The sequence below is a fragment of the Dromiciops gliroides genome, chromosome 4, assembly GCF_019393635.1.
Source record: "Dromiciops gliroides isolate mDroGli1 chromosome 4, mDroGli1.pri, whole genome shotgun sequence".
NCBI classification, from domain to species: domain Eukaryota; kingdom Metazoa; phylum Chordata; class Mammalia; order Microbiotheria; family Microbiotheriidae; genus Dromiciops; species Dromiciops gliroides.
In genome coordinates this window covers 181,586,272-181,600,633 of record NC_057864.1, presented here as the reverse complement: position 1 = coordinate 181,600,633, position 14,362 = coordinate 181,586,272, and the positions used below count along the sequence as shown (strand labels likewise).

Genomic DNA, 14,362 nt, shown 5'->3' with positions numbered 1-14,362 from the left:
TGGGACTCAGGAGTAGTGAAGCTAATTTTATTTACAAGCATTCCATAACCTGTGTGTTCAAATGAGATTCAGGGTGGGAGAACAAACTAAGAAAGGAATAAGTTGAGAGTTGGGGTAGAGCCAAGATGGCAGAGGAAAGGTGGTAAGCTCTTGGAGCTCCTGACACAATCACTCCAAAAAACTCCAAATAATGCCATAAGACAATTCCTGGAGCAGCAGAACCCACAAAAGGACAGGCTGAGACCATTTGCCAGTAAAAGACAGCTTAGAAGTTCAATAGGAGGGGTCTGCTGAACCAGGGTGGGAGTGGAGCCCAGGTCACACCAGAGAAAGAAACTTCCAGGGCCTCCAAATCGGCTGCAGCACCAGCATCTTCTGGAACCAAGCTCACAGTCTGGTGAGAGGGCTGAGCAGTTGGCCAGAGGGAGAATACATGGGTCTCTGCTGGAGCTGAGGCAGAATTAGGTTGGTCTACCCCAGCTGGAACTAGGAAGAAATCTGGATTGGTGCAGCCCAGGTTGGGAAGAGGCACAGGCTCACTGGAGCTATTAACCCAGCAAAACTTTTCTTTCCTGGTTGGATAGCAAGGAGGGTTGGGTTTATTTACAGACCTGAGCACAGGCCAGGCTAGTGAAGACCCTTCCCATTCTTAAATTATACCACCTGGGACCCCCTGAAACTTGGGATAGTGCAGCCTGGAAGCAGTGCCCCACTTAAAGAAGGAGTTAAAAGTCAAGAAATAGGTGGGCAAGATGAGCAGACAGAGAAAGATGCAGACCATAGAAAGTTTCTTTAGTGACAATGGAGATCAAGGTGCACCCTCAGAAGAGGATAGCAACATCAGGGCTCCTATATACAAAGCTTCCAAGAAAAATGTTAATTGGTCTCAGGCCATAGAGGCGCGCAAAAAGGACTCTGATGATAAAGTAAGACATGTAAAGGAAAAAATGAGAGTGATGCAAGAAAGTCATGAGAAAAGAAAATTATTGAACTACCTGAAAATAATGAACAAAAAAAGAGCTTAGACATCATCTTCCAAGAGATTGTCAGGGGAAATTGCCCCAATATTCTAGAAACAGAAGGTAAAATAGAAATTGAAAGAATCCACTGATCACCTCCTGAAAGAGATCCCAAAATGAAAACTTCCAGGAATATTGTAGCCAAATTCCAGAGCTCCTAGGTCAAGGAGAAAATATTGCAAGCAGCCAGAAAGAAATACTTCAAGTACTGCGAAGCCATAGTCAGGATAGCACAAGATCTAGCAGCTTCTACATTAAAGGATTAGAGGGCATGGAATATGATATTCCAGGGGGCAAAGGAATTGGGATTACAACCAAAAATGACCTGCCCAGCAAAACTGAGTACAATATTTCAGGGGGAAAATGGGACTTCAATGAAAAAGAGGACGTTCAAGTATTTGTGATGAAAAGACCTAAACTGAATAGAAAATTTTACCTTAAAATGCAAGACCCTAGAGAATAATAAAAAGGTAAACAGGGGGAAAAAATCATGAGGGATGTTAAAAGGTTAAACTGTTTACATTCCTACATTGGAATATGATACATCTAACTCATAAGAACTTTCTCAGTATTAGGGCAGATGATAGGAATAAATGTAGAGAGAGTGCACAGGTGGGAATTGATTATAAAGCGATGATATCTGTAAAGCATTTATTTTTGTTGATCTTTTTTGGGGGGGGCAGTCAGGGTTGGGTGGCATGCCTGGTGTTGTGGAGTTGGTGAGTGTCTTATGTCTGAGGCCAGATTTGGGCTCAGGTCCTCCTGGGTCTAGAGTGGGTACTTTGTCCACTGTGTCACCTAGCTGCCCCATGATGACATATTTAGGGTAAAATTGAGGAGTGAGAGGATTGCACTGGGGGAGGGGGTAGAATGGGGTGAAATCTCACATGAAAAAAGCAGGAAAGGGCTTATGGAGTGGGGGGAGAGATGGGGGAGGAGTGAGCCAGTGAATGAGCCTTACGCTCATCAGAATTGGATCAAAGAGGGAATAACATATACACTCAATTGGGTGAAGTAATCTATCTAACCTTTCAGGAAAATAGGAGGGGAAGGAGATAAGGATGGAGTAGCCAAAGAAGAGAGGGCAGAGTGGAGGAGGGGGAAGTCAGAAGCAAAACACTTTTTAGGAGGGATAGGGTAAAAGAAGATAGAAAATAGAGTAAATATCATGGGGAGGGAATAGGATGGAGGGCAATAGTTAACAATAGTAACTGTGAAAAAATTCTGAAGCAGAGGCAAGAGTAATGTAAGATGGTGGTGGTGGTGGTGATGATAATTGATTGATGGATTGATGATGATTGGATGAAGATGAATATTGATTGATTGAAGATGATGAGGATTGATGGGTGATAATTGATTGGTGGTGATTGATGATGACGGTGACAAAACATTTGGTACTTAATTTGCTGGGCTATTGTGAAGAAAATTCTGTCAGGTATAAAGTACTATATAAATGCTATCTATTATTGTTGTTGCAATAGTGAACCTCATGGGTTTATTATAAGGAAATCTGTCTTTAAAGTACTATATAAATGTAGTTTACTATTAAAAATGATGATCAGGATGCTATCAGAAAAACCTGGAAAGACCTACATGAGCTGATGAAAAGTGAAATGTACTGTATACAAAATAATAGCAATATTATAAGATGATTTGCTGTGAATGACTTGTTTATGTTCAGCAATACGATGATCCAAGATAACTCCAAAGGTCTTATGAAAAATGCAATCCCTCTACAGAGAGAGAACTGGTGGTATCTGAATACAGATTCAAGCATAATTTTTTGTTAGTTCCTTTATCTGAAGTTTTGTTTTTGTCTGTTTTCTTTCACAACCTGGCTAATGTGAAAATGTTTTGCATGACTGCTCATGTATAGCTTATAGTGAATTGCTTGAGTTCTTGGGGGTGGGGAGGGAGGGAGGAAAAGAATTTGGAACACAAAGTTTTTTTTAAAAATTGATGTCGAGGGTCAGCTAGATGGCACAGTGGATGGAGCGCCAGCCCTGGGGTCAGGAGTACCTGAGTTGAGATCCTGCCTCGGACACTTAACACTTACTAGCTGTGTGACCCTGGACAGGTCACTTGACCCCAATTGCCTCACTTAAAAAAATAAATGAAAAGTAAATAAAAATAAATTGATGTTGGGGCAGCTAGGTGGCACAGTGGATAAAGCACTGGCCCTGGATTCAGGAAGACCTGAGTTCAAATCCAGCCTCATACACTTTACACTCACTAGCTGTGTGACCCTGGGAAAGTCACTTAATCCTCATTGCCCTGCAAAAAAATTGATGTCAAAATTTTTATTTTACATGTAATTTGGGAAAATAAAATTCTAAATTCAGACACTCCCAAAAAAAAAAGAAAAAGGAAGGAATAAGTTTCTTAAGGTGGAATTTCAGATATCAATTAGGTGGAAACATTTAAGAAGCGAGGTTAATACTGAAGTAATCACCTTGAGAAGCTATAAAGTTATTCCAACAATACTGGAAATGAGGGTTGATTCAAGAAACAAGGGGATTTGATGGGGAGAGAAGGTGAGAAAAGAGAAAATGAGAGGACAGGACAAGACAGAAGAGAATAAGAGAGGAGAGTAAAAGAGAAGAGAAGATAGAAGAGGAAATGAGAATACAAGACAGGACTAAAGAGAACAAGAGAGGAGGGGAAAGGAGGAGAGGAGAGGAGAGGAGAGGAGAGGAGAGGAGAGGAGAGGAGAGGAGAGGAGAGGAGAGGAGAGGAGAGGAGAGGAGAGGAGAGGAGAGGCGAGGCGAGGCGAGGCGAGGCGAGGCGAGGCGAGGCGAGGCGAGGCGAGGCGAGGCGAGGAGAGGAGAGGAGAGGAGAGGAGAGGAGAGGAGAGGAGAGGAGAGGAGAGGAGAGGAGAGGAGAGGAGAAGAGAGGAGAGGAGAGGGGAGGGGAGGAGAGGGGAGGGGAGGGGAGGGGACGGAAGAATAGAAAAGGGGAGGAGGAAGGGGAGATGGGGAGAGTTGAGACAGAAAGTTATATTTAAGTATCTGAAAGACTGTCAGGTAGAAAAAAGATTCAACTTGTTCTTGGCCCAAGAGGGCAGAACTAGGGTGAATGAAGTGGAAGTTGCAAAGACATTAATTTGGACTTGCTATAAGGAAGAACTTCCTAAAACCAAGAGCTGTTCAAAAGTGGAGTGGGCTACCCTGGGAAGCAATAGGTTCCCCCTTATTTGAAGTCTTCAAGGAGAAGCTGGATAATCACTTATCAGGGATACCATAGAGGTAATTCTTGGTCAGTTCTAGGTTGATCTAGATCAAGATTTCTTAACCTTTTTGTGTTGTGGGTCCATTTAGAAGTCTAGTGAAGCCTATGGACTCCTCAGAAGAATTTTTTAAAGGCATAAGATAAAATGCAAAGGATCAAAAAGAAAATCAATATGTTGACATATAGTTATCAATTTTTTTAATGGCTCATAGTTTACAGGTTAATCAAGATGGTAACTGAGGACCCTCACAATTCTGGAATTCTGTTACCACCACACTTGAAACTCTTCTGAAATGACCTTCAAAGACCCTTTATTCCCCCATGTAAGAGATCTCCTTATTACCTTCTTGTAATACCCCACTTTAGACCCAAAGTGAGGCTCCACAGCTTGATCACCTGCCTCATTCAGTAGACTTATCCATGGTTCTTCATGGTTTTCCATGAATTCTAGTTGCTCCAAAGGGTTAAATCCAGCTCAGAGGAGCACAGATTTGTACTATGGACCAACCATAGACTCTGAAAAGATTTCCCCAAAAGACATTTCCAGCACATTTTGTATAATGGCATCACCCTTGGAATAAGTGTCTAGCTTCCCATGGAGACTACTATGAAGGGGGTCTACTCATTTGGGCATCAAAGTGTCTCAGTGGATAGAGTGCCAGGGCCTAGAGTCAGGAATATTCATCTTCCTGAGTTCAAATTCGGCCTTAGATACTTAGTAGGTATGTGGTTCAAGGCAAGTCACCAACCCTGTTTGCGTCAATTTTCTCATATTTAAAATGACCTGGAGAAGGAAATGGTAAACCAGTCCAGTATTTCTGCCATGAAACTCCCAAATGGGGTTACAAAGAGTCAGACATGACTAAAAACTACCCAACTACAACACTCATTTGGACTGATGATGTTGGGAGTGATTGCTAAGGTCACACTATGACTATTTGACTAGCATTACAGAGTCTCCTTGTTCAGAGTGGGGGAAAGCAACAAGCTTGTCCAGAAACTATGACCAGTGCTTCTCTCCAAGAGAAGCTACACTTGTCTGAAGTACCAGCCCTGTTCAGATCAGGAAGCCTCCTGCCCATTCCATGCAGTACATAAGCCTGTCCTGTTAATGAGTATTGCTTGTAGACCCAGAGCGGTGAGTAACCCTCTGCTTCCGAGAGGGTTTTTATGAAATACAAACATCACACACTTTGGAAGGAATGAATAGACGTGAGAATCATCAGTGCTTTGCAAGGGTAGGAGTTTATTAGGAGGATGACAAGGGAAATACAAGGAGAGAAGGAGAGGTTGAAGCAGAGAGGGGACCCTAGGACCCAGTAAGTCACACTTTCTGAGGGGAATAATGCTCAAACAGCTCCAGGAACATAGGACTTGCATGCGGAGAACCAGCAAATCCTAGACCCCTGGGAGCATTGACTATATTTGTGAAAATTCGTATACATTTCTTCCTATTCTTCCCCTGGCCTCTTCTGATGACAGGATACAATCACTGTGAGAGATGGAAGCTGGTCCAGAGGTTGGAAACAAATGGTCCTCTGTCCTTCATCCTCTGAGGGATGCTGGGAAATTTAGCGCACAAAGGAATTACAAGGGCCACAACGAGGTCGAGGGATACAAGGTGTGCAGGGGGCACAGGGGTTACTGACTGGGCAGGGTCCGATGGGCTTGCCGCAGGCATTGGTGGTAGCGCAGGGATTGCAGGGGAGCCTGAGGAGAGAAAATCATGGAAATGTAAATATGAAGGTCATTTTCTCACTGACAAGTACAATGTGAACACAAACACAATAAACAAGACTATATTGTCAGTATTGTCAGTGTTCGTCACAGAAAAATCAAGGCAGAGCACTAATAATCCAGACTTTTCTCTCTACTGAATTTACCACTGTTTTCCCTCTGCAATGGGAGTTTGGCACCTGCCTCGTTACCTAAGATGGCTTCATTCGCTTGGAAGGTACCATTTTATACAGTCTAGGTATACATCAAACTCCTATTATAACCTTCAGTTTAGAGAGCTGGTCTTAAAGTAGAGAAGACCTGATTTGGAAGACCCATACATGTGGCTTGGCCCAAAATCCCCAGGATGACTTACTTGCAGTCCTCACTCTCCAGCAGGCCACGGTACGTGGAGATCTCACACTCTAACCGTGCTCTGACATCCAGAAGGACTTGGTACTCTTGATTCTGCCGCTCCAGGTCACCTCGGATCTCAGCCAGCTGGGATTCTACATTGGTGATCAAACACTGCACCTGGGACAGCTGGGAGCTGTAACGGGCCTCGGTCTCTGTCAGGGTGTTTTCAAGAGAATTTCTCTATGATAGAGGAGAGAAAAGAACCCCAGACATGTCACTTTTTTTCAGGGATGTGTAAGATACTTCCAAGAATGTCTCCCTGAGTTTTACTATCACCTCATAATCGTGACAAATAAATAATAAATCAGACATCTACCTTTTAACATTATACTTCTATCTTCATTCAGTGCCTCTCTATTCTCTTTAAGATCAAATACAGGGGCAGCTAGGTGGTGCAATGGATAGAGCACCGGACCTGGAGTCAGGAGTACCTGAGTTCAAATCCTGCCTCAGACACTTAACACTTACTAGCTGTGTGACCCTGGGTAAGTCACTTAACCCCAATTGCCTTACTTTTTAAAAATCAAATAAAAGCCCCTTCTGTTTGGCATTTAATGCCCTTCACAACCTGGCCCCCCACCCACTTCTCCAACCTCATCACCTAATATTCACCCACTGTCTGATCCAGCCAGCCTGGATCTTTTTGCTGTCTCAATACATGATACTCCATCTGGCTGCTCCCTTTGCCTGGACTACCATCCCTCCTTAGCTGTATCTCTTAAAATCCTGAGCATCCTACAAGATTCAGCTCAAGCCCCACCTTTTCTACATCCAGGGTTCTTAATTTTGTGTGTGTGTGTGCCAGGTGAAGCCTATGGACCCTTTTTCAGAACTGGGTCTTTAAATAATGGAAGGAAATGATAAATTTCAGTTAGAGATGAGTGAAAATTAAAATGTCTAAGCTCAAAGACCCTTGAAATCTATTCCCAAGTCTAGTTCTCTGTTCTAAAGGAAGTCTTTCCTGATCACTTCCAATTGCTAGCACTTTCACTTCTTCAAAAAAAAATTACTTTTTATCTACTTATATGTGGACATGATATTTCCTCTAATAGAATGTAAGATACTTGAGAGAAGGAACTACTTCATTCTTTGTCTTTTTTCTTATTCTCAGCCTCTAGCAGAGTGCCTGGTGAATTGGAGGTGCTTAATAAATGATTGTGGATTCATTGGCTAATTGATTGATTCATCTGGAGCCACACGATGAACCCAGAGCTGAGGCCCTACCCACCAGGTTGTGCTGGGCCTGCAGCTCAATCTCCAGGGCGTTGACTGTACGTCTCAGCTCGATGATCTCAGCTTGGCAGTTCTGCAGCTGCTCAGAGCTGGACACCACCTGCTTGTTCAGTTCCTCCGTCTGAAAAAAGAAGTCAATATAGATCAAGAGGTGGTGAGGCAACCAAGGAAGAGGGGCTGACAAATACTGCCTGACGTTCTGGTGAGTGTGTGAGTGAGTGAGAGGAAATGAGACAAAGCCTCACCTGAGTGGTGAACCACTCCTCCACATCTCTGCGGTTGTTCTCCACCAGGGTCTCATACTGACACCGGGTCTCATTCAACACTCTGTTCAGGTCCACAGTTGGGGCAGCATCCACCTCCACATTGAGTCTCTCCCCAATCTGGCATCGCAGGGTGTTGACTTCCTGAGGAAGAAAAAGGAGGGAGGCACCCAGCAGGAATGAGTCTGCTCATAAAGTCTCTTGTAGGAGCATTATTAGAAGACACATCCAAGTTTTTCCCTTGAATCAGTAATTAAGCTTTTCAGTTCTGTGGGGATGTAGCACTTGAGGAAAATACTAATAATTAGCAATTGAATAACCATTTAAGGTTGGCAAAGCATTTTTCATACAATATGATACCCTACAAGATGGATGCTATTATTGTCCCCCATTTTACAGATGGGGAGATAGGTTAAGTCACTTGCCCAGGGTTACACAGCTAGTAAGTATCTAAAGTGGGATTTGAACTCAGCTCTTCCTGACTTGTTTTTTTTTGCAGGGCAATGAGAGTTAAGTGACTTGCCCAGGGTCACACAGCTAGTAAGTGTCAAGTGTCTGAGGTCGGATCTGAACTCAGATCCTTCTGAACCCAGGGCTGGTTCTTTATCCACTGCACTACCTAACTGCCCCCTCTTCCTGACTTTTTTACAGAAATGTTTTTTGATCAGTTATTTTTCAGTTGTATCTTGCTCTGTTATCCCATTTGGGGTGTTCTTGGCAGAGATACTGGAGTGGTTTGTCATTTCCTTCTCCAGATCATTTTACAGTTGAGGAAACTGAGGCAAATAGGGTTAAGTGACTTGGCCAGGGTCATACATCTAGTAAGTGTCTGAGGCTAGATTTGAACTCAGGTCTTCCTAACTCTATCCACAGTGCCACCTAGCTGCCCTTCCTGACTCATAGTATTCTATTAATAAATGTTTCTTGTGTGACTAATCCCGGGCAAGTCTCTTCACCTCTCTGAATTGTGGTTTCTTCATCTGTAAGGGGCCAATAATGTTTCTAGTACCTACCTTTCAAATATCAAACACTTTGCCAATCTTACAGGACTATCTTGGGGTCAGCTTTTATCATTGCCTTCAGTAGCAAATATTTACTGCCTCCTATGTGGCTTGAGAATGCTTTTCTAGTTTCTTTTCTTCATGAGACCACAGGCCCCATTTTTAGCCATGATTTTTAGCTAGGGACTTCAGGACCAAAATTTCATGATTACATTTGTTTGGTCAGAGTGTAAAACACTTGCCTATCTCCTCAAAGAAGTCTAGCTGGTCTCTGAATTGGTACTGATGCCACGTGTAATGGCTACAATGAAACTATTGGCAAAGTTCTGGCCAACTACATTTCATGACCACGTGCCTTTATGCCAACAGAGCAACATGAATTGGCCATTCTCTAATGAGCTCCTCAACACCATCTACTGTCCTTTTCCTTTCTTTGTATCCCTAGAACTTAACACAGTGTCTGGCATATAGTAGGTGCTTAACGAATGTTTATTGACTGACTGACTAAAGCAAGGCTGATTTCTTGGGCAAGAAATATTCACTTTCTTGGCCATAGCTTATTTGTTGCCTTCTATCCCCTATATAGTCTGAAATATTGGGTCTTTTCTCATTAGACAAGGTCTGGAGATTTTCCCTTACCTGCTCATGGTTCTGTTTGAGACATAGCAGCTCTTCTTTCAGGGACTCCACCTTAGCCTCCAGGTCAGACTTGCACAGGGTCAGATTATCCAGGATCCTGCGCAGACTGTTGATGTCAGCCTCCACCAGCTGGCGCAGGGACAGTTCTGTCTGGTACCTTTAAAATGTCACAGGAAGTCAAAGGACATGCAAAGAAAGCAAAAATATAAAGAGAACATTCCCATCTCTCACAAACCATCTTCTAAGTCTCGTGGGATCCTAGGATGAAGAACCAGAAGATACTTAGAGATCCCCTAGGCCAAGGACCCCCCTTGGAGGGGGGAGGTTGTACATCTCGTTGGCAGTCTGTAGAGGCCAATAAACCTCCTTCTTAGAATGTAGCTTTGTCCCAATTAGAGTGAATAATGAATCTCATAAAGAGCTCTCAAATTCACACTATCCAAAGCTATAATTATGTAAAATATGGTCATTGGTTTAAGCCCAGCGGAAATGTGCAATGTGAATTTAAATAATTTGACCACTTTACAGAGGATTCATTCTCACTAATCAGGACCTAGCTATCATGTTTTTTAAATGTTTCAGATAAAATGTGTAAGATTATGAAGGAAACCAAGTATATTGAGATAGTTAGCAAAAAAAAAAATTTTAAGGAAGTGTATAAAGCCGAGATTAAAAACCCTCAATAGGAATCAACCACCCTGTCTCTGAATACTTCTAGGGATGGGGAGGTCACTACATGTTGAGGCCACTCATTTTGTTGATAGGAAGAGCATAGTGTTCAAAAGTTCTTACTTCGTTCTGAAATCATCAGCAGCCAGCTTGGCATTGTCGATCTGCACCACCAGTCTAGTATTCTCTGCCTTGGTGCACAGGATCTGTGGGAATGAACGTCTGTAAGCTTAATTATGCTTAGAAATAATATTTTGTGGACTCATGATGGAAAATGCTTTCCAAATACAAAAAAAAATTATGGAATCTAGATACAGATTGAATCATACTATCTCTATTTTTTTTGTTTTTCTTTTTTGAGGTTTTTCCTTTTTGCTCTGATTCTTCTAGCACAGTATGACTAATGCAGAAATGTGTTTAATGTGATTGTACATATGTAACCTTTATTGGATTGCTTGCTGTCTTGGTGAGGGGGGAGAGGAGAGGGAGGGAGAAAAAAATTGAAACTAGAAATCTTATGAAAACAAATGTTGCAAATTGTCTCTACATGTAACTGGAAAATAATAAAATACTTTTATGGAAAAAAAATAAATAATACTTTGTTTCTTGAAGTAAAAAAAGAGACTATTGTCCTCTTGTCATTTGCATAAATGATGAGGAATTTAATGCCACATTTCCAGTTCGAATCCTCTATTTTTCATAATCCATTAGATTGCAAGTTCTTTAAGGTCAAGAACTTTCTTCTATATCCCCAGTGCCTTGCTCATAGTAGGTGCTTAATAAATATTCGATTGATTGATTGTTCAGCTTCAAGATAAAAAGCAATATGATAGAATGGAAAGGATACACTTCACTAAGAATCTGGAACCCTGTGTTCTATTCCTGACTTTGATACTAGATAATTCTATGACTTTGAGCATGTTTCTTAACTTTTCTGGGTTTCAGTTTGTTTGGTGGTGTTTTTTTAGCTGCATAATGAGGTGAAATTCAATAAAAATTGAACAGAAGATCCAAGTCCTCTTCCCATCCAGAGGCTTACAGCATGTCTCTCTCACTCTTATACCACCAGAGAGAAAAAAGAAAACTCACTCTAGTAACTAGTGTCTGTTGAATGTACCCTGGTTCCAACACAGTAGCCAATCAGAAGTTTAGCTTTTGTCATATGCTTAGTAGACCAGATCTACAGATATGGAATATCTGCATGAGCTCCAAATTCAACTTGGGGATGGCATCAATAACCCATGTCACACATATTTATTGGGGCTCAGCTGAGCCAGTACCCTATTACTATTCTTCAGGCTCAGAACCAAAGCTTTCATAAAAAAAATATATCATGCAGGTGGAAATAGTCTTTAATCATCTTTTTTTTCTCTAACTAGGTTACCTCTAGCCTCATGTATCCAACCTCTTGGAGGTAACTTTGGATAATGCTTAAATTCCACCATGTTTTCTATCATTCATTTCTGACACTGGAGAAAAGTCTGCCCTGCCCCCCCAAGGAGTTAAAGGAAACAGGGCCTCAGAAGATAGGACATATTAAAAAGGCGGTGTGGCATAGTAGAAAGATCATCTTCAGATCAAATACTTAGGGCCAGAAAAGGCCGTCAAAGTCATCTAGTCCAACCTCCTAACATTTCAAGAAAAGGAAACTAAGACCCAGAAGAGTTAAATGACTGATTGTCAAAGACAGCATAGATGATCAGTCATGAAGAAAGATCTGGGTTTGAATCCCACTCCTGAACCTTAGTAGTTATGTAACCAGTGGAAAGTCACTTAGCCACTCTGAAACCTAGTTTCCTCATCTATTAAATGGAGATAATAGTATTTGCAATATTCCAAGGATATTGCAAGAACCATATGTCCAAACCAAGCTTTACCAGCTTTAAAGTTCTATGCACAACAGCTACAGTGGAACTACAAACCCTTGATTCTGCTAAGGCTTTGGTGGTTCTGAACCTTTTCTGTGTCGTGGCCCCCTGTGGAAGTCTAATGAAACCTATGAACCTATTCCCAGAATAATGTTCTTAAATGCATAAAACAAAACACATAGGATTACCAAGGATACCAATTCTACAGAAATGTATTAAGCAAAATGCTAATAAAACAAATTCATAGAACTCAAGTTAAGAACCCATCATCTAGTGCCTCTTAAACGGTAGCTGACAATTTACAAGGGGCGGATTATTTGGGTATTTGTTCAGGTACCACTGACTTTGATCACCTTTTATTAATGAAACTGCTATAAAATTCAGAAGGTAACACTGCTATAAAACTGCTATAAAATTTAGAAGGGCCAAGATAAAGGAGAAATTCCTTGGGGTTTTTAGAAAATACCTTTAGGAACAATGTGAAGTTGACTATGATTTTAAGACCTTGGGCCATTCACTTGACTCTACAGACCCTACCTTCCTTTTTCAGTACCTCAAAAGCTTCTCTCGGACACTCTTAAATGCAGTAGTTTGGATAATTCTGCCTGCCTCCCTTCTCTATGCCACTGATACATGAATGAGCTGAGATGCCCCATCCTACTGACCTTCTGCTGGAGCTCCTCAATGATCCTGAAGTAGGATTGGTAGTCAGGGCACACGTAGGGCACCTGCTGTTGGCACCACTCCCGGATCCTACTCTCGAGCTCGGCATTCTCCCTCTCCAGCTGGCGCACCTTCTCCAGGTAGTTGGCCAGACGGTCATTCAGGAACTGCATGGTCTCCTTCTCGTTGCCATTGAAGGAGCCTTCACAGAACCAGCCACAGGTGCCCACGTTGGCGGGGATGTTGCAGGCCCCGGGGAGGGTGCAGCCATGGCAGCTGGGAGGCAAGCAGGGCCTGGAGGAGCAGCTGGTGCGGCAGCTGATGCTGGGCAGGCAAAAGTTGTAAGGCATGGTGAATTCAGCAATGTCCCCTGATGAACTGCAAAGTCTGCCTGTTTCCTGTTGTGTGGATCCTCTTCCTATGCTGGGCTGTTCTTATATTCTCTCATCAATGGGTGTGGTTCCAGTATAGAGCATTTCCCCCTTTTTTCTCCTTTAGCAATGTTTCTGAAGCACTTCTCAGTCTGTTATTTAATGACCTCACAAGAGTCCTTCACCTCATAAAAGGTTTTACTTGGGCTTCTTGCTAAGTCAGGACTCCTCACCAATTGTACTTCTAGGTGAAGTAAGAGCTTTATGGTTCATCTTCAAAGTGGCCAGCCCAGCACTTCCCCTTATTCACTGGGTGTGGGGACCCAGAGGGACAGTTCTATCTCATGGTGTCCCCAGGGACTAGGGTCAGAGCCTCTGGCTTTTCACTCTGCCACATACAGACTCTGGGCTGACCTCTCTTGACCCTTCTTCTCTATTTTAAGAAGTTAAAGCATTATCAGGTTGAAACTTGGAAGAGTCTTTGAGATGAGGCTGCCTGAGAAAGCATAAATAGATACTGGAATGCACTGCTGGGGAAATTACTGTATCCTAAGATCGTATGACTTGTTAAGATCATCTAGTCCATCCCTCTACCTCCAGGTAAGGTCAGACTGGAAGCTATACTCTGAGGAAGGGTGATACACTGGACATGGAATTGTGGCACCTGAGTTTGAATCTTAGTTCTGCCAGTTATTGCCCTATTACCTCACGCAACTTGTTAAACCTCAGTTTCTTCAATTATAAATTGAAGGGATTAGACTAGATGATTTCTAAATTGTTTTCCAGCTGTCACTCACTACCAGTGTAATCTTGGACAAGTCACTTAATCTTTCATAGTCTCAGTTTCCTCAACTATATAATGAAGGAGCTGGACAAGATAATCTCTGAAGTGTCTCTTGGTTCTGTATCTATGGCCCTCTGACTTTTAAAGATTATACAATTGTCCTTGGTGCCTATTCCAGGAGTCTGTGGTGTAAATTCTAAATGTACGTAGCTGAAAATGACCTTGAGGTCCTGTAACCCAACCATCCTCATTTCACAAATAAGGAAACTGAGACTCAGAAAGGTTAATTGACTTGCCCAAGGTCACACAGGTAGTAAGTAATAGCTGGAAAACAATTCAGTTATCATGTGGTCCAACCTCCTCATTCTACAAATGAGGAAACTGAGCTTCACAAAGGTTGAGCAACTTAACCAAGGTCACCCAGGGCAGGGACAAGATTTAAACCAAGGTCACTTGATTTCACAACCACTGCTCTTTCCACTGTCTTTCAG

At 42.3% G+C, this 14,362-nt stretch overlaps 1 protein-coding gene across 1 annotated transcript; it reads right to left on the bottom strand.

Annotated features, from left to right (window-relative positions):
- Nucleotides 1-5,484: 5,484 nt before the first annotated feature.
- LOC122754356 (keratin, type I cuticular Ha1-like) lies at nucleotides 5,485-13,066 on the bottom strand. Its single transcript, XM_044002717.1, has 7 exons — nucleotides 12,719-13,066; nucleotides 10,309-10,391; nucleotides 9,517-9,673; nucleotides 7,859-8,020; nucleotides 7,609-7,734; nucleotides 6,340-6,560; nucleotides 5,485-5,957 (listed from the first exon to the last, which is right to left on the bottom strand). The coding sequence occupies exons 1-7, from the start codon at nucleotides 13,064-13,066 to the stop codon at nucleotides 5,819-5,821; spliced, it is 1,236 nt and encodes a 411-aa protein (XP_043858652.1). The 3' UTR covers nucleotides 5,485-5,818.
- Between the last annotated feature and the right edge of the window lie 1,296 nt (nucleotides 13,067-14,362).